Below are 26,774 nucleotides of genomic sequence, written 5' to 3' on the forward strand. Positions count from 1 at the left end.
CTCTCTCTCTCTCTCTCTCTCGTCAGCATCATTAACGAGTCTCTGCGGGACCAGCTGCTGGTGACCATCCAGAAGACCTTCACGTACAGCAGGACCCAGGCCCAGCACCTCTTCATCATCCTCATGGAATGCATGAAGAAGAAAGAGCTGGTGAGTCACCCCACACATGTACTGTAGCACGCACACACACACATACACATGTACACACGTCACACGGACGCACGCACACATGCACACGCGTGCGTGTACACTACAGTGCGTTTGTATTACTATACAGGACCTCAACAATGAGGTATTACTATGAGGACCTCAACATGTTAGGACGCCAATTTTCTCAATGCAATTTTTCTCATTTTTTGGGGCATTTTTAACAAAAGTCTAAAAGCCGGAAAATAGAAGCTCACAACATGTCGTGCTGCGACACGTGAGCTTGTAGATTGGCTATGTTCCGACGCACGACACTGGCACCTAACTAAAGCATGAATGGTGTGTAACTCTTAATTCCAACCCCCAAACATAACCTCTAATCCTAACGCTAACCCCAACCTGAAACTTTTTCCAATTGAAAACCTTTCGCTAATCATCAACACACACGCACACACGCACGCACGCACGCGCACACGCACGCACGCACGCACGCACGCACGCACGCACGCACGCACGCACGCACGCACGCACACACACACACACGCACCCTTACCCTGACACGTGTAAGCACACAGTCAATTACACACAGTGTCCCTCATGAATAATAATGATTAAGACGGCGGTCCCCTTTAGTTGTTGTCGGGTTGTGTTTGCCACGGTGCATTGTAATCATGTTGAGTTGCCCTCTGCATCACCCGTCATATCTGCAGAGATGAGGGCTGTTAATGCAGCACATTGGGAGGCGCATTGGCACGGACGCATACATGCACGCACGCACACATGCACGCATACACGCACACACGCACACAGGGTGGGCAGGGGGACAAGTTGTGAACTTTTGATTCCTTAACCACGGCTTCTATACCCACGCACGCACGCACGCATGCATGCACGCAGTGTTGTAAAGTAACTCATTACATTTACTTAAGTAATGTACTTGAGTACAATTTTGAGGTATTTGTACTTGAGTATTTCCAATTTCCAATACTTTTACTTGTACTCCACTCCATCTCGGATCCAAATATTGTACTTTTACTCCACTACATTTATTTGAAAAGTTACTAGTTACTTTTTGGATATAAGTTATAATATTTTAAAGCACACATTAACCACTTTAGCCATGTTTTATACCCAGGTTGTTTGAAAATAGCCGGACGCGTTGTGAGCTTGTAGAACTGCTATTTTCAAAAATGTTGTACTTTTACTTTTGGTGCTTTAAGTACGTTTTGATGCCAATACTTATACTCAAGTACATTTTGAATTCCCGACTTTTACTTGTAAGGCTGCCCTCATACCAAAATACCTACGAGAGTGGAATCCGCGTTCCGCCAATGCATTTCAATGAGAAGGGGGTGGTTTCATGTCAGTGGAGGATATCTGCGCTCCGCGCAGACCTTGCGTTTATGCTGGAGCAAAGAAATTCTCCACGCATATTCTGGTTTCCCCCCTCTGTCCAATCAGGTGAGTCGAAGGCGTAACATTCCGAGAATCAGGAAGGGACTGGGAGATGTTTTGTTTTGATCAAGAGTCTCATGCACCCAAACTCTTCTCTTTTTAGCTTGTTGCATCTCACCTTCCAATAAAGCAAGGGCGAGTACCCTTCGCCTGTCCATTATAGAGTTGACACGTAAAATATGATGAGGATCGCTACGCTAGTGTAACAGGCTACAGGGAGGGAGGGCGGTGCGGGAAGTGAGTGACAGGGGCGTCACTGGCTTTGGGACGGAAAATGCTCTCTGCGTTTTTTGCCAGCCGCGCACCAGAAGAGTTTATCCACTGCCGACCATATTTTGGTCTGAGGGCACCCTAACAGAGTACTTCTACATTTCAGTATCGTTACTTAAGTAAAGAATGTGAATACTTTTTCCACCTCTGCGTGCACGCATGCACATGCTAATGCTAATGCAAAGTCACACTACATGTCACTCCTAACCCGAAGCCTCCTCCATAGTGACGCAGTTCAGCGGGTTCAGACACATGCAGTCTCTGTAGTAGGCTATGCATTTATGTTGCACCTTTCACTAAAAGCACTTTACAATTTATGTGTTGTACATTTTCACGCACGCACGCATGTGCACAAACATGCTACACCAGGGGTTTTCAAACTTTTCTGACTCAGGGCTCCCCTGTAAATAACCTTTTCATCCACGGCACTGTTGAATTACACTGTATTTTTTTTTATTACGCTACGTAAACATGCACATCTTGTCATCATATCAGGAGAAATATCCCTTTCCATCATAACTTACTTTATACTTGACGTCGAAGTACTTGTACCTCAGCATCCCTGTTCTGGGGAGAAGGTTCAGCAATTGTGAAGAGAGTTGGGGTAGATACTGTAAATAACTCATCAAGTACAGTGCAAATCAGGTCTGTTTTATAAGCATAGAGGGGTCTAAACGGTTAAACTGAAGGGATATTGATGAATTCCAAAGTATTCTGTGGCACAACTTTGATTGGCATCACGGCACCCTTGGGTGCCACGACACCCACTTTGCGAAACCCTGTGCTACACCATGCGAGGCATCAACCTGCTCACCAGGAGCAGTTAGGGCTTCAGTGTCTTGCTCATGGACACTTTGACGTGATGCCAGGAAGGGGGAGAAAGGATTCAAACAGGGAACCTTCCAATTCCCCCAAAACCGCTCCACCTCCTGAGCCGTTGTCGACTTGCCTTCCCCGAAAGCGGGACAGCGCGAGAGCTAGAGTTCTCAACGGGCCTGAAAATGAAGGCCCGGCCTAACTGGGCCCTAACTAGGCCGGCCAGAGGCCCTGCCCGGCCCGACTAGTTAGCATACATTTTAGGCCCTACCCGGCCCGAAAACGTCGGGTCTGGTATCGTCGGGTTTGGAAAGAATTTAGTAATAAAATTATAAAAAAATATATCTTTTCGTTTTTCATTGAGCGCGAGGCCCTACCCGGCCCGACTAATTAGCATACATTTTAGGCCCTACCCTACCCTAAATGTCAGGTCGGGTTCGGGTATGGTCGGGTTCGGGCCGAATTTGAGAACTCTAGCGAGAGCCTCGTCATGATGGATGACAGTGCGGATGGAATGATTCACTTTTCGGACGAGCTTAACTTTTATCGCCATCATTATCTGCTCATGTTTCATGCATGAGGTGATCTGTTAAGCGAGTGCAAGTGTATTCAGCTGAAGTTCAGGACAGAAAAGGACCCTGCGCTCTGGGTCGGGAGACCCCTTTTATAGCATCATTTAAATGTCACACGCAGCGGGATGTGTCACCATGCGTCACACACATGAGAGACCCCCCCCCCCCCTGTCCTACCCTGTCTGAGTTCCTTCACATCACACACAGGGTGTGTGTGTGTGTGTGTGTGTGTGGGTGTGTGTGTTGGTGCGCGTTTGTGTGTGTGTGCGCGCACACTTGAATGACCTGCGGATAGGGTTGTGTACAGAGAACCAGTACCACCACGTTATCATATAATAGTATAGTACCGCATAGTATATAGTACCATATAGTGCTGTGTGACTAGATTGTAGATCTAAAAAGACGATTAGCTAATTGTGCAACAGCAGTAAACAAACCAACATACAGTACCAGTAAGACGCCTTAGGGCGAAAAGCGCCTGTCTTGGCCATCTGTCTTGGCCATATACGGATTCTGTAAAGCCGGCCTTACATTAGCAGATCATCGGGCAGCTTTATACACTACAGGATACTAGTTTAAGATTCTCTGACCAGATAATCTAAACAGGCTCACACTAGCCGATTTTGAAAAATCGGGGACTTGCACGCATACTACAGGATTCTATCCAGATTGAGTCGGGCCTGAACCAAGCAATAATACTATAATGAATACAAAATGTCACAGGGGCTGTTCTGAGAGCGTGCAACACACACACACACACACACACACACACACACACACACACACACACACACACACACACACACACACACACACACACACACACACACACACATTAATGTATAATATCCACAAAACACACTCGCCTTGTGCAATGAGAGAAAAAAAACACTTCAATATGGAATTTGTGTCCCATTTTGACGGTAATATGAGTTCACTTTGTTCACTGCCACTGTTCACTTCTGGTAGCGTTTCTACTATTTCTGTTTGATAAAACAAACCCGCTCTCGTCCACACCCGGATCTGTGAGCCCTCACACTAGACAAATTGTGCAGCCCGATAGTCGGGAGGGTAATTAAATGCCCCGATTGTCTGCTGTGTTTTGCCCATATACTGTATGGAGATCCCTAACAGAATCCCTTTATGCCCATATATGGTGATCCCTGCTCTGAGTATCTGACATCACTGTGATGTCACCTGTTTATGCCCATATATGGTGATCCCTGCTCTGAGTATCTGACATCACTGTGATGTCACCTGTGATGTCACAGTGATGTGGGGAACCACATTTTCATGATGTCAGAGCGACAAACCCATAGACCGTAAAAAAACTGTACACGTCCAGACGGATGAACACGGACAAGCTGTGACGGTTAGTAAAACTGAGACCTACGGTCGCAAAAAGCGTCTGCAGGGTATCTGCACATTTCTAAACAATAAAATGACATTTAAGACCTTTTTAAAAATTACAAATTGCATTACACGTTTAGTTCCTCTTTCCTCTGTGTGCGTGCGTTTGTGCGTGCGTCAGCCATGACACATTGTCTCATAGTGCCCGCTGTGTGGTGCAACAACAGCACAGTGTCTGTGTGTCACTGATATTCCATTATAATAAGTGGATGCCGGGAGGAGGTGAGAGGCAGGGTCTTCTGTCTCCCCTAAGGTGTCATACTGTAAATGGGTGCTTGGCTCCTACACCTGAAATGCTGACATGGTGGGTGGGCCCTTTCACATCAATCATGTTGACACCCGGTGGGTGAGGACACCATGTATTTATTATTCCCTGTCAGTGTGTCAACTCAAACAGCGCTGAGTCATGCCTGTCTTGTAAATCTACATGAACCCTTATATGGCATCCCTATCGTGTAATTATTTAAATCGCTGCCGTCGGGCAGAAACCTCTTGTCTCCACGTTATCTCTTATCTCTCCCTAAATGAATTAATTAATCCATATCGTCATCGTCGGATGGAAACCTTGTATGTCCAAAACCGTTAGTTTCATATTTATCATCTAAAAAATGTGCTAAACTAGTGAAAACAGCCGATCTACAAGCACACATCGCGAGGCGTTGTGTGCTTGTGGATCTGCTGTTTTCACTAGTTTTGTGCAACGGTCTTGTATGATGAAGTAGGGTTTTGCTTTACCAAAAAACGTACACATTTGAAACTTGGAGATACAAGGTTTCTGCCCGACAATGACGATATACTACAGCGTCACACAGAAGCATCAAAGGTAGCTGATCCGCAAGCTTGAAACTGAGCTTGTAGATCTGCTACTTTTGCTACCTTTGAATTTGAATCCTGAAAAGTGAACAGTTTCGGACATTATGAGGTTTTCACCTGACATAGACGATATATTATAATATCCTTTCATATTAAAATGTAGTTCCAGTTCTTGATTATGATTGGGCCGCATTCTAAACTGTTTCAATATGCTCTAAACATACCTGTGACTGCAGGGATGGGCAATATGACATTTCCATTTAATATCGATATCCGGTATGATTAATTGCTGTTATGGCTGATAATAACCGATATAAACCGATGTCGATATGATCTCATTCTGCATAATCATTTTGTCCATTCTGAAAAATGCATATAAACACAGAATTTGACAAAAAGCACTTGCCTCTTTATTCCAAAATTAGAGACGGACCGAACGGTCCGGGACCGTTATTTAAATGTTGGCCCATATCCCAACTTGAATGTAATATTTTTATGTAAAAATGTTCCAACTTGTTGACCCTTTTGAAAGCTTCCCCAGAAAACACTGATTGCATTTGCAGCCTTCATCATCACAAAAGGCTTTTTCAGGCTTTCAACAATAACATAATTATTATAAAATAAAATATTGTCTAAAACGTAATACTTTGATATTGGTTCAATACCGATGTTGCATTTCAAAGGCCAACTTTGTCCTGAATCAGTTTAGTATTACTGCAGCAAACTGTGTTTAAAAATGACAGATTTCTGTCATGAATTTACCAAAAATAAATAAAACGGTTTCTGATAACATTTCAGAACAGTGGCTGTGTGCACTGTGTGCACTGTGTCGTGCCTTTACCAACACCACCGGCCCCTATAGCTGTAATTCTAAAGTCCCTGTGTAAACAGTGGCGTCAGTTCAGCAAGAGCTAGGGTGTGGCAAAGATGGGAGTCCTCATGGAAAAGAGGCATTACATTTTGTATAACATGGTTCTATTGTGAAAATAGCAGATCTACATGCTCACAACGCCTCGCGCTGCGAGGCGTTGTGAGCATGTAGATCGGCTATTTTCACAATGTCTGAAAAAAAAAACAAGTTTTGTCAGTTTTTCTACGGTGTCTTGGGCTGGATATGGCAGCCTGGAACGTTTGTTCAAGTGCAGCTAAACTTAGCATGTTAGTAAACGTGCCACAATTAACAATAATGCATTGCACCTGTGCAGCTGACCTGCAGAACCTGGGAATATACCATTTTGTCAAGATGGGGAGAATACAAGTGTGGAGAATATAATTATAATACCTTGTTTGTTAAAGTGACCATTTTGTAAAATTTTGCATTTGTAGTTATTTTACTGTAATTTAACAACATAATAACCAGTGCAGATAGACAAAGAGACATTCATGGATGTATTTAAAAGTAACTTTTATTTCCCCCCCCCCACCCAGGGTATGGCCGCTGCATACCCCTGCCATACCCAATTGACGCCCCTGTGTGTAAACCAGGGCCTCTCAAGGCATCTCGCTTCATCTCTACTCTAGAGGCTTCCAGGGTTTGTTGACTGTATACATTATGTCCCACATATTCTATTTTCAGGAGCATGTGCGGGTGGCTGTGTGCGTGCACGTGTGTGTGTTTGCTTAGGTGAAATGTGTGTTATTTGCACATGCATGCATGATTGCGTTTCGATCGATTGTGTGCACACGTGCGAGTGTTAACGGCGTGGGAGTGAGTTTGTGTGTCATGTTGTACTGTAGTGTGTGTGTGCGTGCGCATGCACACTGCAGCGATGGAGACACAATGCTTCCCACACATTCTCGTTCCCCCCCGAGGCAACGATCAGCAGTGAGAGGTTGGGAGGACAATCGACGCCTGCAGGCATATAGTGTGGACTCACATAGACTCAACACTGAAGACGCCATTAAAAACATTGAAAACATAATCGTTGATCTCCATAGATTAACTTTATGTGTTTATTTTTTATGGAAATGATTAATAAATGCCTAACCTCGCCTACCAGGCTTTCAGAGAGAAAGCCTGGTGTTTGTTCACAACAGGCCGTTTGGTTTCCGCCTAAAGCGCGGAAACCACTAGAAGAAACGGCGTCGCTTTGATTTGGTTCCCACCGTTTGTTTCCCCAATCCCTATTAAAATGCTCGAGTAGCCTAGTGTGGTTTTGCCGGTCGCTAAAAGTTGGACTAAAACATGCATATACCAAACTATTTTTTCAAAAGCAAAACTACTCCGCATCGAGGAGTTTATTAGGTAGGCCCTAAAAGTATGTCCTTGAGCGCAGGGGAATTATTTTGGGTTAAAACTGTTTCCGGTGGATAGTTCCGGCCAAATTGTAGTCCTCCCGTACTACAACATGACGCTTTGTGGTTTCCGCTCCAGACCGGTTACAAGCCCGAAAAGTGAAGTGATCCCAGACTAATAAATGCCCTACTTGATCATACAGTGTCACATAAAAGCATCAAATGTAGTAGATCTACAAGCTCGAAACTCGCTTTGAGCTTGTACTATTTGAATCCTGAAAAGTAACAGCTTTGCACGTAATGAGATTTCCACCCGACAGACGATATTAACTAAACGTTCTCCTGTAGCAAACGTTGTGTAAAAAGATTGCTGATCCAGAAACCCGCGATAATGCATCGTAACGCGACACGTTGTGAGCTTGTAGATGTCTGGGACTGAGCCCAAGAATTCACAAAAGAAATCTGAATTTTTTAAACAAACGGTTTGGTGCAGTAATATACTAAACCAGGAGTCGACAATGTTTTTTTTTTACATGAAGTGCCATGATTACATTTTCTTGATAGTCACGTGTGCCATATCAACATTCAAACAGATTGTGATTGTCCATAGGATATACAGTACACCAGACAACCTTTATTTTATTTATTTTAACCTTTATTTTTAACCTTTTTTTTAGGATGTAATGATCATTAGACCCCACAAATCAAACCATGTACATTATATTATGATCGTATAGATACTGCATCCTTCATTAGGCAGCAGACACATAATAACATAAATAATAAAATAATCCCCATCATAACTCATAGTATTTACCGGCTGGCTGCTCTATGCTGCCCTGCAGTTCAAATGCTCTAGTCTAGTCTATACTGTATATCGTCCATGACCATGTCTGGTGGAAACCTCTTATGACCAAAACTGTTACGTTTCAGGATTCCAATTCAGAAATATATATATTTGTTTTCAGCTTGTAGCTCGGCATTTTTTACTATACTTTTGAGTGACACTGTAGCTGTCGTAGTAAGGCATTTCAATTTACAAAATAAAACATTACAACATGGAGATAAGACATTATATTGGCTACTTTTGTGCGACACGTAGACACAAAGAAAAAACTCACACCCAGTCTGAAGTGAGCGGTGGTCGTGCTTGCATAACGTCTTCAGGCTAGGATTTAAGTCTAGGATGTACAGGCTACAGACACACACACACACACACACACACACACACACACACACACACACACACACACACACACACACACACACACACACACACACACACACACACACACACACACACACACAATGCTATGGCAAAACATGACATGTACAGGCTACAGACACACACACACGGCCATGCTATGGAGCGGTCTACTACCGCTCAAAAAAAAAAACTTTATCCATAAAAAAGTTGAGATATGGTAAAACAAGGGCTCTTTCCGACAGCGATTAAATTAGTAGCCTTAAATCTACTGTTCTCGTGGAGAGAGAATAATAATAGAGTGCTGGAGTCAGTTTTAGTGTTTGGAATCCATCCAGTGAACACGGTTCAGGATGATTGGTTATCTATTAATCAACCTGTCGTCCTCTGAGAGGTTTAATTAATGGATCCCTGCACCCAAGATACAGTCCAAAGCTGCTCCACAATCGGCTTCGTAGAAAAAACGCATATCTCCATATTTTATAGCTTTGATGTACAGTAAATCTATGAGAGTCGAGTGGCGCGCAAAAGCAGTGCAAATAGCCGATCTACAAGCTCACAACACGTCGCTGTGCAACGCGTTGTGAGCTTGTAGATTGGCTGTTTTCAATTTAAAATAATTATAAAAAATCACACCCAGTGTGAAGTGAGCGGTGCCTTTGAGCAGCGTTAAACTATGAATTCTTCTGCTGTAGATTAACGTCAAGGCTGCTCAACAGTGCCACTTGGTCACCCAGCGGTATTGCACTTGCTACTATGAGTATACTGCAAACATAGGGACAGTACATACTGTACCGTAGGGATCAAGGGACATACACGCTCGTTCAAGCATGGGAACGCTTGCACCGCTCCAAAAAGGAACGGTTTTGGACGTACGAGGTTTCCACCCGACGGCCGAGCATAATGAGTGAGAAGGTTGATTATCTTCAGGACATCTCATCTCCTCAGCCTGTCACTTCATCTCTGGCAAGCTTAATGAATGTCATAATAGCACACACAGACACACTTCAGCTGTGTAGCCTTAGAGTGATAATCGCCAGATCTAGAAATTTGCAAAGTGTTGCGCTGTGGTCAGGCCTGGCATTTTGTCATTTTAGGAGCAAGGCCACTTATTGGCCTTTGGTTTTGTCCAATCAAAGTTACTGGATCGGTTTAAAGATGGGGACTCAGGGGAGTTAAGAATCTCTACAAGACACTGGAAAGAAAGAGACACCGGTGTCTACCTATTGACAAAAAAGAAACGGTGGAGAAAGTGGTACAGTCAGCTGGGGCATTAAGGCAACTGTCATGGTCAGGTCATGCCATCTTTTGGAGGGGCACAAGGCCAAACTGAGGGGCAACAACGGCCATGGCCTTTGTGTCCTCCCTGAAATTCAATTCCTGCTTTGGTCGTGGTGCATTTGAGATTCGTTTGAGTTCTTAATTTTTGTATATAAAAAGTGGGTAATATAATCACACACACGCATGTTTGCCTTTGTGCACGCACATGCTTGCCTTCAGGCACAGCACACACATGTACAGTGTGCACACGCACGCATGCTAATCTAATCTAAGTGACTCTAACTCTCATACACACACACACACACACACACACACACACACACACACACACACACACACACACAAACACACACATTGTAAGTGTGGTGGTTGTGTTGTGCTTGTATAAGTGGATGCGTCCTGATCCTGTTTGTCTGATATTCACTCGTGGATTTTCGTGAACAAAACGGATCAGACCTGAACAATGGAGCGTGAGTTACACTCACTCACCAGGAGCGAGCTGTAGAGCCCAGATAATCTGTGGTAACACGGGGGACTTGGCTTTACAGACTGGAGACCGTCAGCAGCAATAATACGCATGATGACGGCTGACATGACTGACACTGAGCGTCATCACCATCATCACCATCATCACCATCATCACCACATTGACTTCATGTCGTCGCTGTTGGGCAGCGACCTCTTATCTCTTATCACAGGGGTCTTCAACGTTTTCAGGCCAAGGACCCCTTAGTTGAGAGAGAGATGAAGCAGGGACCCCCACAACCTGTTCATAGATTCCATATAGTTTCATCGTTTGACAGCACAATCAGTGTATTTTGAATTCATGTCAATGTGTGTTTTCAGATATTTAACCACTTGAACCGTCAATATTTAATGCACTTGACCTTTCACTCTGTCTGTACTTAGTCTGCTGTTTATGAATATGGACACTATTGGGTTCAAGTGGTTAATATAAAAAAGGAGGAAAAAAGTTTCTATCACACAAAGATTTGGAGGACCCCCTAGGGGTCCCGGACCCCCTGTTGAAGACCCCTGTCTTATCATATTTTAACATTTTTGCGGTTATTTTTTTCTTGTAAATTATAACACCCATTCTTGATCACACTGCAGTGTCACACGAAAGAATCAAGAGCATAGATGCACTTCACACCGCGCTGTTTTGCTATACTTGTGAGGGCCGATTATCCCCACAAGTATAGAGAAGTAGACATTTTGAGACAGACCATACAAGTCTGTTTCTTTATGACAAAATAAAGAGTACATTTTAGGTTTCTCTCTTCTGCCATAAATGCATGTCAAACTGTGGGTCCATGAAATAAAAAGGGTTGAGAACGACATACTACTGTAATAGATACTGTAAATGCATGGATAGATACAGTAGATACATAGAATGGTTGATATCATGGAGATTCTCTATATGTGGTCTCTATCAGAGAGGGAAGGAATTGGTTTCTTGCCAATAGATAGATAGAATGATTGGATATAGTAGAGATATGGATGTATTCCCCGCTGGCTAAGGCTCCTAACAGGGGTGCCAGCAGCCACCAAACAAGAATCCATTCATCATACTGACACCCTACACAGGTGTTCCTTACCTCACTGACTGACACACACGCACGCACGCACACACACGCACGCACGCACACACACACGCACACATACACACACACACACACGCAAGAATGGAAGAGAGAATTCCACTTTTGTTAACGGCTAAATCCATATTTGGGGGGTAGCCTTACATTAAAACTCTCCTGCCGAAACTTCCGCTTTGTGACGTTGGGGCGACGGCAGGAGAGTCTTACAGACTTGTCAGACAGATCGGGGGGATGGTCGGCGAAATATAGGACTCCGTAGAAGTTCTGCAAAATGTATGCGACTTCGTAGGAAGCCTTGTTTAATGTATTAGTCCGTATTTTTAAATAAAATTTATTTTTTTACGAAGTGTGTGTTGATTCCAAATTGAGCATCACTGGTTTGGTTAAACATGGCTGCACTTATCACATGACGTTCATCCATTCCCCCATTCGCTCATACAAGGACATGACGTATGTGCTGCTTCCCAGACACCAAGAGGCGCTGTTGCAACTAACATTGTAGCAAACGAGGAAAAGCTGTGACACTTGTTAAAAACTATTTGTATTTAAAAATACGGACTAATACATTAAACAAGGCCCGGACCCCCTGTTGAAGACCCCTGTCTTATCATATTTTAACATTTTTGTGGTTATTTTTTTCTTGTAAATTATAACACCCATACTTGATCACACTGCAGTGTCACACGAAAGAATCAAGAGTGTAGATGCACTTCACACCGCGCTGTTTTGCTATACTTGGCGAAATATAGGACTCCGTAGAAGTTCTGCAAAATGTATGCGACTTCGTAGGAATCCTTGTTTAATGTATTAGTCCGTATTTTTAAATAAAATTAGTTTTTACTAAGTGTGTGTTGATTCCAAATCGAGCGTCACTGGTTTGGTTAAACATGGCTGCACTTATCACATGACGTTCATCCATTCCCCCATTCGCTCATACAAGGCTAATTTGGGGGTAACACTGGGAGGACGTAGAGCCTCCGTCCTGCTCTTCCCGCCCAAACCTCCCCGCTGACAGGCTCCGCCCCCAGCAAGTAGGAATAATAGAGGTAATATAGAGAGTGGACTGCCCCAGCTATTCATTTCAAAGTTGCTCAATGGTGTTTGAAGCACCAGGAAGACTGGCGGAAATAGCTGAATCGGCAACAAAAAGGAGGCCATTAAGTATGTGGAAGTGTTGAGCGCAGCGAGGCACCAAGCAGGCACACTATAGGGTACGCAGTAGTATTAGCATTAGCATACGCACGCGCAGTAGCGTTTAACTGCACTCCCAGGTTTGATCACCAGGCTAAGGCTGCTTCAACGTTCTACCTGGTTCTGGGGGCTTGGTAGGAGTATACATGCAGTGAAACGTATCACCCTCCCCGACTGGTTTCCCTCCCCCGTACATGGGCCAATTGCGTTCGTATAGATAGACGCTCAACAAAGTTTTTTGTTGTTTTTTTTCCCTCTCTGTTTCAATGTGAATGACAGTGAATGATTAAATGTACATTTATAATGCTAAGTACTGCATAAACTCGCATAAACTTTGGTTAATTGATTGAATACTTTATTAACAGTTTAGAAGAGCACATAGGTAACAGTTATACGATAATCCTAAAAAGATAACACAAAAAGCCCTGATGGCCTGTTTCCATTCCGGTCCTGTGTATTCCATTCATCAAGCGTTTTGCTAATTGTGAAAAGTTCAAATTTGTCTCGTATATTGACCTTTAAACGTATCCTTTTATGAGCCACCACTTCCTGCACGCGCTCAGTAGGTCAGCTGACACTGTCTGTCCTTGGTATCATCGCTTCAAGCATTCTATAGACTCTTCCCCCACCTACACACACACACCCCAGACCGCAGACTCACTCCTCATGTTTCGTAGCAGCGTGAAAACTCACCTCTTCAGAGCAGGCACGTGCACGTACATAGACATCAAAGGGGGCTTAAGCCACTGCCCATTTATCTGTCTGTAAAAAGTGCCCTCTCCAGACCATGGATGCAGTTTTTGCCTTGGTGAAAGAAACGCAAATGTCCTCCTTGCCATGCCATACCTGAAGGCAGCGTTCAAGAGAATTGTCCAAACTCTCCTAAACTTGAATGCAGTCTTATGTTGAAAGAATTATCCTCTCTGTGCCCTCTCCAGTACTCACTTAATTATGCTTAGTTAGGTATTGAGTACCGAAAATATCCGACCTCCAAGCTGTCTGCTATTTTCGATATTTTCACCAAAAGGCCCTTTTAGAAATTTCAGCCAACATTCTCTGCACGTCCCTGCTTCAGAGTCTTTCTCGCCCCTCTAGTTCTCCTCATTCCTCGTATCTTTTTGGAGCGGAAACAGGCAGTAGCTCCGATACAGTGGAGCGCAGAGGGCCGTTGGAGGGCTTGTTGGGTCCGGGGCGGCGAGGCGCTTTCCCAGTTGGTAGTAACAAAGTACATTGACTTGAGTACTGTTCTTCAGTAGTTGGTTAGAGGGAGATGATAATAATAAAATAATAATACTAACAAAACTTTATTTGTAGCACCTTTCATGACATGAAACGCAGCTCAAAGCGCTTTACAGAGCAGAAATGAAGCACACGTACTTAACAGAAAAAGCACACATGATTACAACAAAGCAGGAAAGAACAGTACAAACATAAAACATTAAGAAACATTTAAAACATCAATGAGGACTCTATCATAACATTTTTCAGAACAGAGCAGACATGAATAACAGCACAGGGATTTAAAAATTCAGCTAAGAGTGAAGAAATGGGTCTTGAGCTGTGCTTTAAAGCTAATGGCCTATAAGCTGATGGCCTATATGTACACGTGAGCTAGTTAGAGGCAGGTTGTTCACATAATGTTCATTTTGATAGACACAGCTTGCTTGTCCGTCCGTACATTCTAAGAATGTTATTTAGATAGCAGATGATTGGTTTGATCTTTATCTCTTATCCTATGTACTGTACTATGCTATAGCATTACATTATTGTGGGCTCGCCTGAAAGGCGAGAACACTGTTATCTTCATTATTTATTTACCAAGTTCTGCCACGACAGTACAAAGGCAGGGCCCTTAGCCAATGAGGTGCAATTGAGGTGCGGAAAAAACATCTGGGAGTGGTGTTAGCTGGAGTATTGGTTGAGCGTCACATGACAGTGAGCATGCTGCAGAATCACGAGTGAGCCCACACTGTTTCGTAGGAACAGCATTTCTAGTTTTATTTGCTCTCTATTTACTTGACCATCTGCTGTGTCGGGTGGAAACATCATACGTCCAAAACCGTTACTTTTCAGGATTCTAATTCAAAATTCAAAAGTAGCAGATCTGCGAGCTCCAAACGCGGCGTGAAGCGACACGTTTCAAGCTTGTAGATCTGCTACTTTTGATGCTGTTGTCTGACGCTGTTCTATCAAGTAGGGAATTCATTTACGAAGAGTTAGAATATGGAGATATGCAGCAGTATATTATGTACAGTAGTATAGTTTAATGTAATTTACTGTGACCTTGCAACTTCATAACCATAAGTCACGCTGGATAAGAGCTAAGTGCTCTAGAATAGTCAACATGTAAATTGAATTTGGCCTTGGCTGGTATAAGAATCTATCCAAAAAACAAGATGTCTGTGCCACTGCTGCTGACCCTGAAAATCAATTGGACACAAATATTTGTTGGTTAATTAATATCCATTAGCCTTTGAAAGCAGTTCTGACTACGCGTTTTAAGCATGCGGGAAAGAAAATAAAAACTGTCAAAAAGAAAACTGCCAAAAGCGATTAATCACCCCAGTCATCTGCGTTTTGCTAATTCCACTTAAATTAGTTGTATTTATTTATTTATTTTTTCATTCAGTTGATGGCAGATTTTTTTTTTTTTTTGCATCAAACGCAGCACAGGGAGGAGAAATAATTTCACGGGCTGTCATCGCCTAAGAAGGCACAACTTATTCATAATCCTCCAGAATTAAACATGATCTCATTTAAGACAGGGGTATGCAGCTGCCATACCCTGGGTCCAGGGGGGAGAATACAAGTTACTTTAAAATATAAAATGAATGTCTCATTGTCTATCTGCTGGTTATGTTGTTAAATTACATTATAATAACTACAAATGCAAAATTTCACAAGGTTCTCCACACTTGTATTCTCCCCATCTTGACAGAATGGTATATTCCCAGGTTCCGCAGTCCAGCTGCACAGGTGCAATTCATTATTGCCATATCCAGCCCAAGAAACCATAGACATTTTGGAGAAAAAAATTAGCATGTACTTCTTAAAATAAATATATCATGCCTGTTGCTAAGGTATGGCAACATGACTGGTGTCTTGCACGTGCGCCTTCGCGCGCATGCAAGACACCAGTCATGTTGCCATACCTTACCTTTTTTCTGAACTGACGCCACTGACTGCTATGAAAGGGAATGGCAAAAAAAAAAAAAAAAAATCGACGTCGGACCACCAATGTTAAGTGCAGAACACGATACGGGATAATTATCACGTCTGTTTTACGGCACAATCTACAGCCTCTTTCATCTCCTCTCTCCCACACATAGAGGGGCCGTGTGCATGCAGGGTCCTTTGAATCTCATAAAAGACCCCCGGAAAGACCGCGGCGCTCGCTTCAGAAAAAGAAATGGTCTCTCTTACGTGGTTTCAGACACCCACTGTACATCTATCAGTAATTAAAACGTCTTTCTCTGTCTCTCTCTCTCTCTCTCTCAATGATGTTTATGGTGTCTGTCTCGGTGGTGTGTCACTAAAGCCTCTATCATAGTAGTCCAGTAATTTTAGGCCAAAATTAGGCTAAACCTAAAACAAATTGCAATAGTAGCAAACTCAACTGATTTTGTATCCTCAATATGTCCTTAGTGAGAGAAAAAAAGTCCCAAGGAATCCCATCAGGGCAAAGTTTTGAAAACGACCTACCTACCTTCACTTACTATACACTACACTATAAAGGAAAAAATGACTCCCAAAAAATCTGCTTTAAGTGGGATGCGAGGGGTCAAACTAGGGGTTTTTAATTATTCTGAATCCATTGCAAGCATTTGTTTTGCACGAAAAACATTCCTTGGGCGAGAAATGGCCACTCAAAACGATGGTTTAGTGATGAGTCATCAATTTTCACAGTCTTTTGGGGTCCGTTTTTAGCCCAAGGAATGTTTTTCATGCAAAATAAATGCTTGCAATGGATTCAGAATAATTAAAAACCCCTAGTTTGACCCCTCACATCCCACTTAGAGCAGATTTTTTGGGAGTCATATTTTCCTTTATAGGGTAGTGTATAGTAGTAAGTGAAGGTAGGTAGGTCGTTTTCAAAACTTTGCTCCGATGGGATTCCTTGGGACTTTTTTTTCCCTCACTAAGGACATAATGATGATACAGAATCAGTTGAGTTTGCTACTATTGCAATTTGTTTTAGGTTTCTTCATATAATGACTGGACTATAGTCCAAGGTGAAGAGCTATCACCTCACGGCAGTGTAGTTTTCTTACATGTATAACAAAGCCTAGGTGATAGAGGCTTTAATCTCCATGCATGTTGTGTCGCCGAGGGCTGATAAATCCTTTAATCTGGTACTTATGACATATTGAGATTGTCCTTCGGTAGAAAGGAGAAAAAGTCTCCCCATCTCTCTCTCTCTCTCTCTCTCTCTCTCTCTCTCTCTCTCTCTCAGTGGCGTCAGTTCAGATAAAGCTAAGGTATGGCAACATGACTGGTGTCATACCTTAAGTTAGCAAGAGGCATGATACATTTATTTTAAGAAGTACGTTATATTCCCCCCCCCCCCATTTCTATGGTTTCTTGGGCTGGATATGGCAGCCTGGAATGGTTGTTCAAGTGCAGATAAACTTGGCCACAATTAACAATAATGAATTGCACCTGCAGCTGACCTGCGGAACCTGGGAATATACCATTTTGTCAAGATGGGGAGAATACAAGAGTGGAGAATATCATTATAATACCTTGTTTTGCATTTGTAGTTATTTTACTGTAATTTAACAACATAACAACCAGCATAGACAGACAAAGAGACATTCATGGATTTATATTTAAAAGTAACTTTTATTTCCCCCCCACCCACTGGGTATGGCAGCTGAATACCCCTGCCATACCCAATTGACACCCCTGCGCTCTCTCTCTCTCTCTCTCTCTCTCTCTCTCTCTCTCTCTCTCTCTCTCTCTCTCTCTCTCTCTCTCTCTCTCTCTATGAGCGGGGTGGGAGTGGTGGTGGATAAGAGACCCTTGCATCTCCTATGCCTTAGATGAATAATTGAGCGTGCAGAAATAGGCCTTACACTGTGTATGTTTAATTTGGATTAATTATTGAACACGGACCATCAAGCCACGCAGCAACACTCGCCCGCCCCGAGAACGAGTGGGTGGAGCCAGAATGAGCCTTGGGGGAGGTTCTGGAAGAGAGGTGCTTAGACAGGGAAGAGACATCAAAACAGCCTTCAAGGTCTGGACTCCCCGTCAACTTTTCAAACTGAAAACGTGGCTGTCCTCAAATTATAATTGGACTTAGGTAACCTCTTTCCCTATCTTAACTCTTATACTGCCAGATGTTGTTATTTATTTATTGGGTTTTGTGCCAGCAAAAGCACCTTACCTTTGCAATGTTATAGACAAAGACGTATTTTTTTTTTTTCATCATTATTATTTTATTTTCTCCTTAAATAGGTGTACCGTGGCTATACCAGCAGTAGAGGGCAGCCTCATGCAAGAATTAATGTGAAAATGGCCGTGGTAGGCTGCCGTCCGTCAAGGCAGCTCAATCGCTACAGACCAATAGACCCAGAGAAAATAACAAGGAAGAGTGTTGTTACTCCATTGATGCTAACGTCCAGTGGGTTTTTGAGAGCACTTTTACGGGAGCTGTCTCTACGGTACACACCCGCGCGACCCCTCATCAGTTTACAGACATCAAACCAAGGTACAAAAGAACGAGCCAAAGAACGTACAATTGGCATCGCGCCGCCGGGAAAAATGGGGCGAACGGGAACGTCCAAAGCGTTGATAGAGTTAAAGGACAATTCCAGGATTCTAGTATCTTGTAGCTTCTAGTATCCCTAAACAAAGTAGTAGTAGCAACTACTGAAAGCATTCAGGTGAATCATTTATAATTGGGTCAACCATTACCCGGGGCTGTGTGCACTGCGCAGTCACAAAGTATTTGCAGCATTTAGTTATGTATGGGCATGGCGTGTGTTCCTATGGGTCGATGTCTGCTTAGCTGCGTCAGTTACATCACACACGCACATGTAGCAGAGTGACTCACTGCCTCAGTCTGATGGCGTCAGACGTCTAGTATCATTCTCCCTCAGTCCATAGGGATATCCCCTTGGATCAATGTTTAACCTGCTTGCTGCCAAGCATTAAAATCTTCAAGGTCTTCCATTGCCAGAATCTTTAGATTCTTACCTTTTAATGGGCGTGATGTGCACGGGTCATGCACGGATAATGCACGGATGACCACACGTGTGCACGCCATTCACAGCTTTCAAACAAAAACATCTGCTTGGAAATCAGTTCAGGCATTCAAAAGATATAGGCCATAGTGTTTTATTCAAATGTAAACAGAAATGGCTGCCATGGGAGCTGCCATGGGCTGTTCTGGGAGTCAAACATGCATTTTGCGATCTTGTGAGCTTGTAGATCGGCTATTTTTGGCTAAAGTTAATATAAAAAAGGAGATAAAAAAGTTTCTATGACACAAAGGTTTGGAGGACCCCCTGTAGTAACTCTGAGGACCCCCTAGGGGTCCCAGACCCCCGTTAAAGACCCCTGTACTACTGTATCTAAAGGATTCAATCAGGGTTTTGAATTTAATAGGGATAAAATCGGTTGTGCTACCTCAGTCGGAACACCTCACTAATCTCCCTCACTAAGTGTGTAAAACTATTTCTAAAGCGCTTTGTGTCACTGCATTCTTCTAAAAGTGAAAGGCAGCTTGATGTATAAGGTGCAATTTTCAACTGACAGCCAATCAAGTCGACATACAGTATGTCTGGTCCAAGTGAGTGCAGCATGTGGGTGGACCCAATTTGTTTTGTTCCGCTTGAAGCTAATCGTTGAGCTTTAGAGCGAGGCCAGTGTGCCAGGCTGCCAGCATATCGTCGTTGTCGGGTGGAAACCTCATATCTCCAAGTTTCAAATTTGTATGTTCTTTCGCAAAGTAAAGCCCTGCTTCATCGTACAAGGCCGTCGCACAAAAGTAGTGAAAACAACAGATCTACAGGCACACCGCGAGGCGTTGTGTGCTCGTAGATCGGCTGTTTTCACTAGTTTAAATCATTTTTTAAATGGAAAATGCAAAACGAACGGTTTTGGACATACAAGGTTTTCACCCGACAACGACGATATGACAGCATAATCAGAATGACTCTGTAGTCTCTGTAGGGATGATGCACCAGCCAGCGTGCGTAGGACTGGACTGTCAAGAAAAGCTGCTTTTCTGGCCAAGAACTTAATAATACGTTGCTGTTTCTTGGTGAGGGCTTTTTCTGCCATACATCACATTATGGCACTTTGAGTCTGTGTTGTAAACCTTGGTGGTTGTCTGTTAAAACATCAGTGATTCCCAAAGCTTTCACGCTGTGACCCCACAAAATAATCATATTTGAACTGGTGATGCCCCTACCCTGACAATTTACTGTAAGCATTCGGAATTGTAGGCATTACATTTAGTTTCACTCTGTTCCACAGATAAACATTGTGAAAATAGCTGAACTACAAGCTCACAGCGCCTCGCAGTGTGAGGCATTGTGAGCTTGTAGATCGTCTATTTACACAGGGTCTGCCGCTTTCTTACGTAATGCTTTCTTTGTCCAATTTGGTGTTACAAAAGTCTTAAAAGTCATTTAGATTGTAACTTTAGAAATGTGCAGATACCCTGTATACACTTATACTGTATGTTGGTTTGTTTACTGTTGAGTGAGAAAACAATGTTGCACATTAAGACCCCCCCCCCCCCCCCCCCCCCCCCCCCCAACTTTGATGAGGCAGTGTTTCCCATTTCCTGAAAAGTTAATATTTTGGACATGACCTACATCAGCTGAATATTCACATAACACAGTGGTTCTCAAACAGTGGGTCGATACGGTGAATTTATACATTGTCAGGTCCTTGCATGTGTCCTTATATTATCATCCCTTTGCCAAAACCCAGCTCAAGTGGAGTCAGGGAGGTTTTCCATCATTGATTAGAATGACAAAGGGGGATGGAAAAATAAAATAAGCTTGAGTTGGTTTTGTCAAAAGTGCGTAGCCTATTTAACTCATTGACTGCCAAGGCCCGAGTTTCCCGAGTTATTGCAGTAGTCCCAGGCTGCCACAGCCCGAGTTTCCCGAGTTGGAAGCCATTTTGAAAAAAAAAAAAAAAAAAAAAAAAAATTATAAAAAAATGTCTAAAAATGCCTCAAATGTATTAGGCATGATCGCAATTGCGAAATTGCATGTTTAGCCCCATAACAAACACATCTTTCAAAATGTCAAAAATGGCTGTTTTGTCTGACTTTGAAGGCTTGTATCTCATGAATGCCTGAACGGATTTCCAAGCGGATTGTTTTGTTTGAAAGCTGTTAAAAAGTACTACACATATGGTGCATGATCTAGGCATGGGCGTGCACGATCCGTGCACTAAAAATTGATCCGTGCACTAGAAATTTAGGAACGTGGCATCCTGGTACTTGGCGGCCATCTTGAAAAGGGCATTCAATGAGTTAATACTTTTACACAAATAAACAAACATTATGAAAAATAATAAGCAAAAGAAGTGGCAAAAGTGTCTAAGCATAGAAGATGGTTATGAGATGATGATGATGATGATGATGATGATGATGATGAAGAAGAAAAGGGTCATGGCTTCCAGGAGAATATGCAGATGAAGAAGACAGAATATCTTGTGAGATTTGAACTCTCAACCCTACATGGGACAGGGAGCAACACTGCTGTTGAATTCATCATTAAACCAGATGCCATTAGTATGACATCACTCATCTCCATATTTGGCCACAGACAGACAGACAGAAAGGCAGGCAGGCAGGCAGGCAGGCAGGCAGACTAAGCTCTGTAAGACACTAGCTGTCCATAACGTCCAAAAACACAGCTGTCCCGTCCCCCAAAAGCAGGTCTCCACACCAGACCAGTCAACAAAAGCCAAGACAAGAACCAACCCAAAAAAAAATTGCTATAGTAATCATGCAGTTTTTTTTCTGATCCTTACAATGATTGTGCATTACATTCACCCATTCACACTCACACACCGATGGTGGAGGAAACCATGCAAGGAACCAACCTGCTCATTGGGAGCAACCTGAGGTTCAGCGTCTTGATCAAGAACTCTTGGACACAAACTCTTTGGGAGCCCGGGATCGAACTGATCTAACTGATTCCGGTTGCCAAGTGGCCACTATACCCCTGACCACTGCTGCCCACTTGTGCTCCTTGGCTTTCGATGATGCGGTTTACACTCTAGTAGTCCATGGGCCATACGAGATGTCGGTATCCGAAAGGTGGCAAAGGTTACCATGCTAAAAATGGCACCACAAGACTATGGTTTAGTGATGTAAAGTGATGAGTCATCACTTTTCACACAAACCTGGACTTTTCACGCTTTTGAGGTGGCCGTTTAAGCCCAAGGAATGTTTTTCATGCAAAACAAATGCTTGCAATGGATTCAGAATCATGACCCCTCATATGCTACTTAAAGCAGATTATTAATTTGTTAATTAATTTGTTCTGTCTCAGTCAGAAAGGGTTATCATACCAAAATATAATCTACAGATATAGAGCTTTAAAAAAAATCATGATAAACTTTGCCACCTTTCGGATACCGACATCTCGTATGGCCCATGGACTATATGGTGATGTGTCTCTGGGAAGGTGTGTTGGATGGTAATGGTCTCCTGCAGTACTTGCAGCCCCTGCCTGTACACCAGCTGGCTGCTGCTGCCACTAAAACAGCACTAAAACCACATCGGGGGTTGAAGAGCCAAGACAAATGGAGTAACCATCCGGGCGGTGCGTGTTTATAGGAAAACATAACGTTCGATGCAAGCTTCACTTCGCCAAGTCTAGCCGCGTCAAGCAAAGCCAAAACATTTAGCGATCAAGCAGCTTGAGGCGATGTGTTGTGGGGGGGAGGGGGGGAGCATGCGGTGTCAAGAGAAGACAGAACCCCCCCCCAGCGCTATGGCGTTGGGATGGAAGTGGAAGAAAGTGGAACTCCACATCGAGGGGAATTTGGTACAGAATCTGAAAAATAACATCACATGGCCAATGTGAGCTAAAACCACTTGCACATAAAAGAAGTGAGCTGTGCTATTTATAAGTTAGCAGCGTAGCTTGGCCAATGAGACCCTGGGCGAACAAAACACTTTGGGCTCTTTGTGCCAAGATGTAGGCCAGTGCAACAGCGCCACTTGGTCACCAGCAGTATTGCAACTCATGCTACGGACATGTGGACATAGATAGGAACGGACAAAGTGACTCACAGGAGACGGTGTGACCACCGCTCAAAAATGGCGGAACCCCCATGGGGACGCAGCCTACATTTCCTACTGTAGCCTATATGTTTACCTTTCTACATTTCTGCATATCTGTCTGTTCGTCTTCATCTCACTATGTCCAAATATGGATTACTGATGTCATAGCACTGGTGTCATAGTATTGACAACATTCTGATTATAGATTTAGCTAAAATGGTCATTCAGATTGAATAACGTCATTAGAAAACACGTCATATAATGATGTCATCACGCCAGATATAATTGTCCTTTTAAATGCTGTTATTGTATTTTAAAACACAAACACCATTCTGGAACATCTGGGAGTGAATTGGACTGCCTTCTAACAAGCTCTATTGTAAATTAGTTGAACAGATTCACAGTGGTGCAGCTGCGTGAAATGATTCACTGGACCATACATTTGAAAGGAGGACCTAAGCATTCCTACCATGCTGCTGTGGTAGTCGGACACAAGCTATACTCATTTGGAGGATACTACAACTACCTGAACAAGGTAGATCAGATTGAAGTACACATCTTCAACACAGTGTCTTTGCGTCGGAGGAAGTTGCCCCCAGTGACAAATGGAGGGGGACAAGGTCCCATTGAGGTTCCCTCCGGGCGCTGTGGCCACACAGCTGTGCTGGTAGAAGAAACTGTTTACATCTGGGGAGGGTTGCCTTACTGCAATGATCTTTATGCCTTTGATGTCGACACCCACAGCTGGTTCAAACCCAATATTTCTGGGTTTATTCCAGAAGCAAGGTCTTGCCACTCAGCCTGTGTCCTGGAGAAGATCATGTATGTGTATGGAGGACGCACCCAGCTGACTGGATTGACTAATGACATGTACAAGATGGACACCACCATAATGGCCTGGTCTTTAATCAACACCAGAGGAACTCCACCACCTGTTTCATGTGGTCACTCTGCCACCATCATGGGGACAAAGATGTTTGTATTTGGGGGCTTTGGGAGCCAGGGGAACTTAAACAACAATACCCATTTTGACAGAGAGACCAACTGCTGGCTGAGCATGCCTTCTGGACACCTTCTCCCAGAAGAACGTACATGTCATTCAGCCTTTGCCTACAATGGAGAGCTGTACATATTTGGTGGCGTGAACACAAACTTCACAAACTACACACACAAGTACTTCAATGAACTGTGGAAATTTAGTCCAGAGACCTGTTCCTGGAAGCAGGTTGAGCCCAAGGGGAAAGACCCCTGTAGGATGTATGGGATGTGCTGTTGCATGGTGTGTTGCATGGTGGGAGATCGTATCATCATCCACGGAGGATACCACAACAACCTCATTTCCGGTGACCTGTACATCCTAGACTTAAATCCCAGCCTGAAGACGTTATGCAAGCTAGCAGTCACTCAGCATGGTCTGGATGAGTCTGAACTCCCACATGACATCAGGTGGGAACTGGCAACCATGACTACCAACAGCAAAGAAATAAAACATGAATAAAAAGATGATGACACACACACACACACACACACACACACACACACACACACACACACACACACACACACACACACACACACACACACACCCTCAGATGTAAAGGGTGTTCAATAGCACTGATTTATAAAAGAAAATAAAAGTTGAAGAGATAGGAGGTTTGCACCCAACAGCGACGATCCGGCACGTGCACACATAGACAATGTCTATGTGTGCACATGCACATCCAATCAAATTTCAGCTCCTGCCTCTAACATTCTCTGCACGTCCCTGGTGACGATATGGTACAATGTGACAGGTGGACGGGTAGATAAGGATCATTTTTTTATCTGTTCCATGTGACATGACAGGAAGACAGACACAATCATGTGTGAAGACCTTTAAGAGACAACGAGAGAATTGCTTGGGGGGGGGGGTGGTTGAGAGATACAGTGAGTCATAATAACATAAGATACAAGGCAAAGCTGACATGTGTGTTCTGCCTTGCTTATTTGTCACCTCGAATGTTTTCAGATACATATCTTAATACCGCTTAAGTTTAAAATGACATCTGGCCGTCATCTTGAGCTGTATAAAGCAGCCCAAGAGTGTCTCCTCAATGAAGATCAGGTGCATACAGGCACAGGTTTATTGCATCATGAATGCATGCGTAATACAAGGCCCTCACATGCAGTGAAACTCTAGAAGAGAGACGTCCCCTCAGCCAGTTGGTTCTGACAGAATACCTTGACACTGACACTTGGCACTGTGACAGATCCAAAACTATAAGGAATGTCTTGGCTATATAAATTATGTACAGACTCTGTTAACACGGCGATGGAGAAAGGCTGACACAGACACATCTCCAAGCACAATCCATCTGCACCCACCGACTGCACACAAAACGTGGTATAGAAACCGATGTGATGTCACAGACACAGGCTGACCACCTGCCCACTGTAACAAGACATCATACACCTACTTCCCACACCTACTTTTCCCAGAGAATTGTGACTGGGGGGGCTATGGGGGAGCTGTCATTTTTAGAGCAGGGGCTAATTCATTTTGGCAACAAACAATAATGAATAGTACTAATTTGACAAACGTGATTCACTCGCACCTAGGGTATGGATAACTGAACAGACCAGATTGATCATTGGCAATTTCCAGCTCCAAATCTGAGGACTGTGATCGGATAGGGTTTGTGTGAGGCTGAAGATGCTTTCCAGCATAAAAGGTTTTTATAGTATGGTTTACATAGAAGTCAGTCAATTGTCTTTCACATATTCATATACATTTTATTTATTTATTTATATCTTAAATATTTTTCATCAGTATTGGGTTTGTGGGGTGGGAGGGCTTAGGGGGTGCTAAGCCTTCATCACTTTTAGAGCTGAATTTAATTCAGTTTGGCTCTGTCCATACTACAATGTGCCGTCATTCAGAGGTTCGGCTGTTCGGTACTGCCGATATTTTGGACCTCCCCCGAACCGAACCGAAATACATTAGTCTCTGAAAGTGAAGTATGCATCGGCCATGAGAGAGTTTGAAAAGACGACTAATAACAAAAGACTTCCATATCTGCTGAGTGAAGTACAATGTGCGCAAACACCAGCACCGTTAGTGAGCTGTTGTGACAGGAGAAGGATGTTTCCAAGGTTCAGGAACACGTAGATGTTTTACTTTGGGGTTGAGTTAAACCTGATTGATAGTGTACTTGAAGGGATATTCCACTTTCAAAAAAACTTTTGGTAATTTTATCATCTAATCAGGCTTTTTAGTTTTATGAACAGTTTTTAATTTACTTCATTCAATATTTAGATTTTGATGTAAATGTTATCTGCCCCCCAGGCCCAGGGCCTCTCCACCCATTGTAACTTCAAACTTCATTTTAACCATGATAGATTAATTAAAAACACCCGTTATTTTTTCTGTTGACTCATATTAACCTCCTAATATGTGAGCAGGCCGTGTTTTCTCAATAACTTTTTTCATTTATTTTTAATAATTCTTTGGGAAAATGAGAAAAATTAAATACAAA

General features: G+C 43.2%; 1 protein-coding gene across 3 annotated transcripts in view; it reads left to right on the forward strand.

The window, feature by feature from the left end:
- The window catches only part of trpm3 (transient receptor potential cation channel, subfamily M, member 3), a gene marked incomplete at both ends in the record, with an annotated part of 489,702 nt that overhangs the window by 329,538 nt on the left and 133,390 nt on the right, over positions 1 to 26,774 (forward strand). For all 3 annotated transcript variants that reach the window (XM_080739677.1, XM_080739678.1, XM_080739679.1), the window contains one exon: positions 27 to 150. In XM_080739677.1, the coding sequence (XP_080595803.1) occupies positions 27 to 150 (124 nt within the window). The remainder of the gene's footprint in view (positions 1 to 26; positions 151 to 26,774) is intronic.

The sequence above is a fragment of the Nannobrachium achirus genome, assembly GCF_963921795.1.
Source record: "Nannobrachium achirus genome assembly, chromosome: 12".
Classification (NCBI taxonomy): Eukaryota; Metazoa; Chordata; class Actinopteri; order Myctophiformes; family Myctophidae; genus Nannobrachium; species Nannobrachium achirus.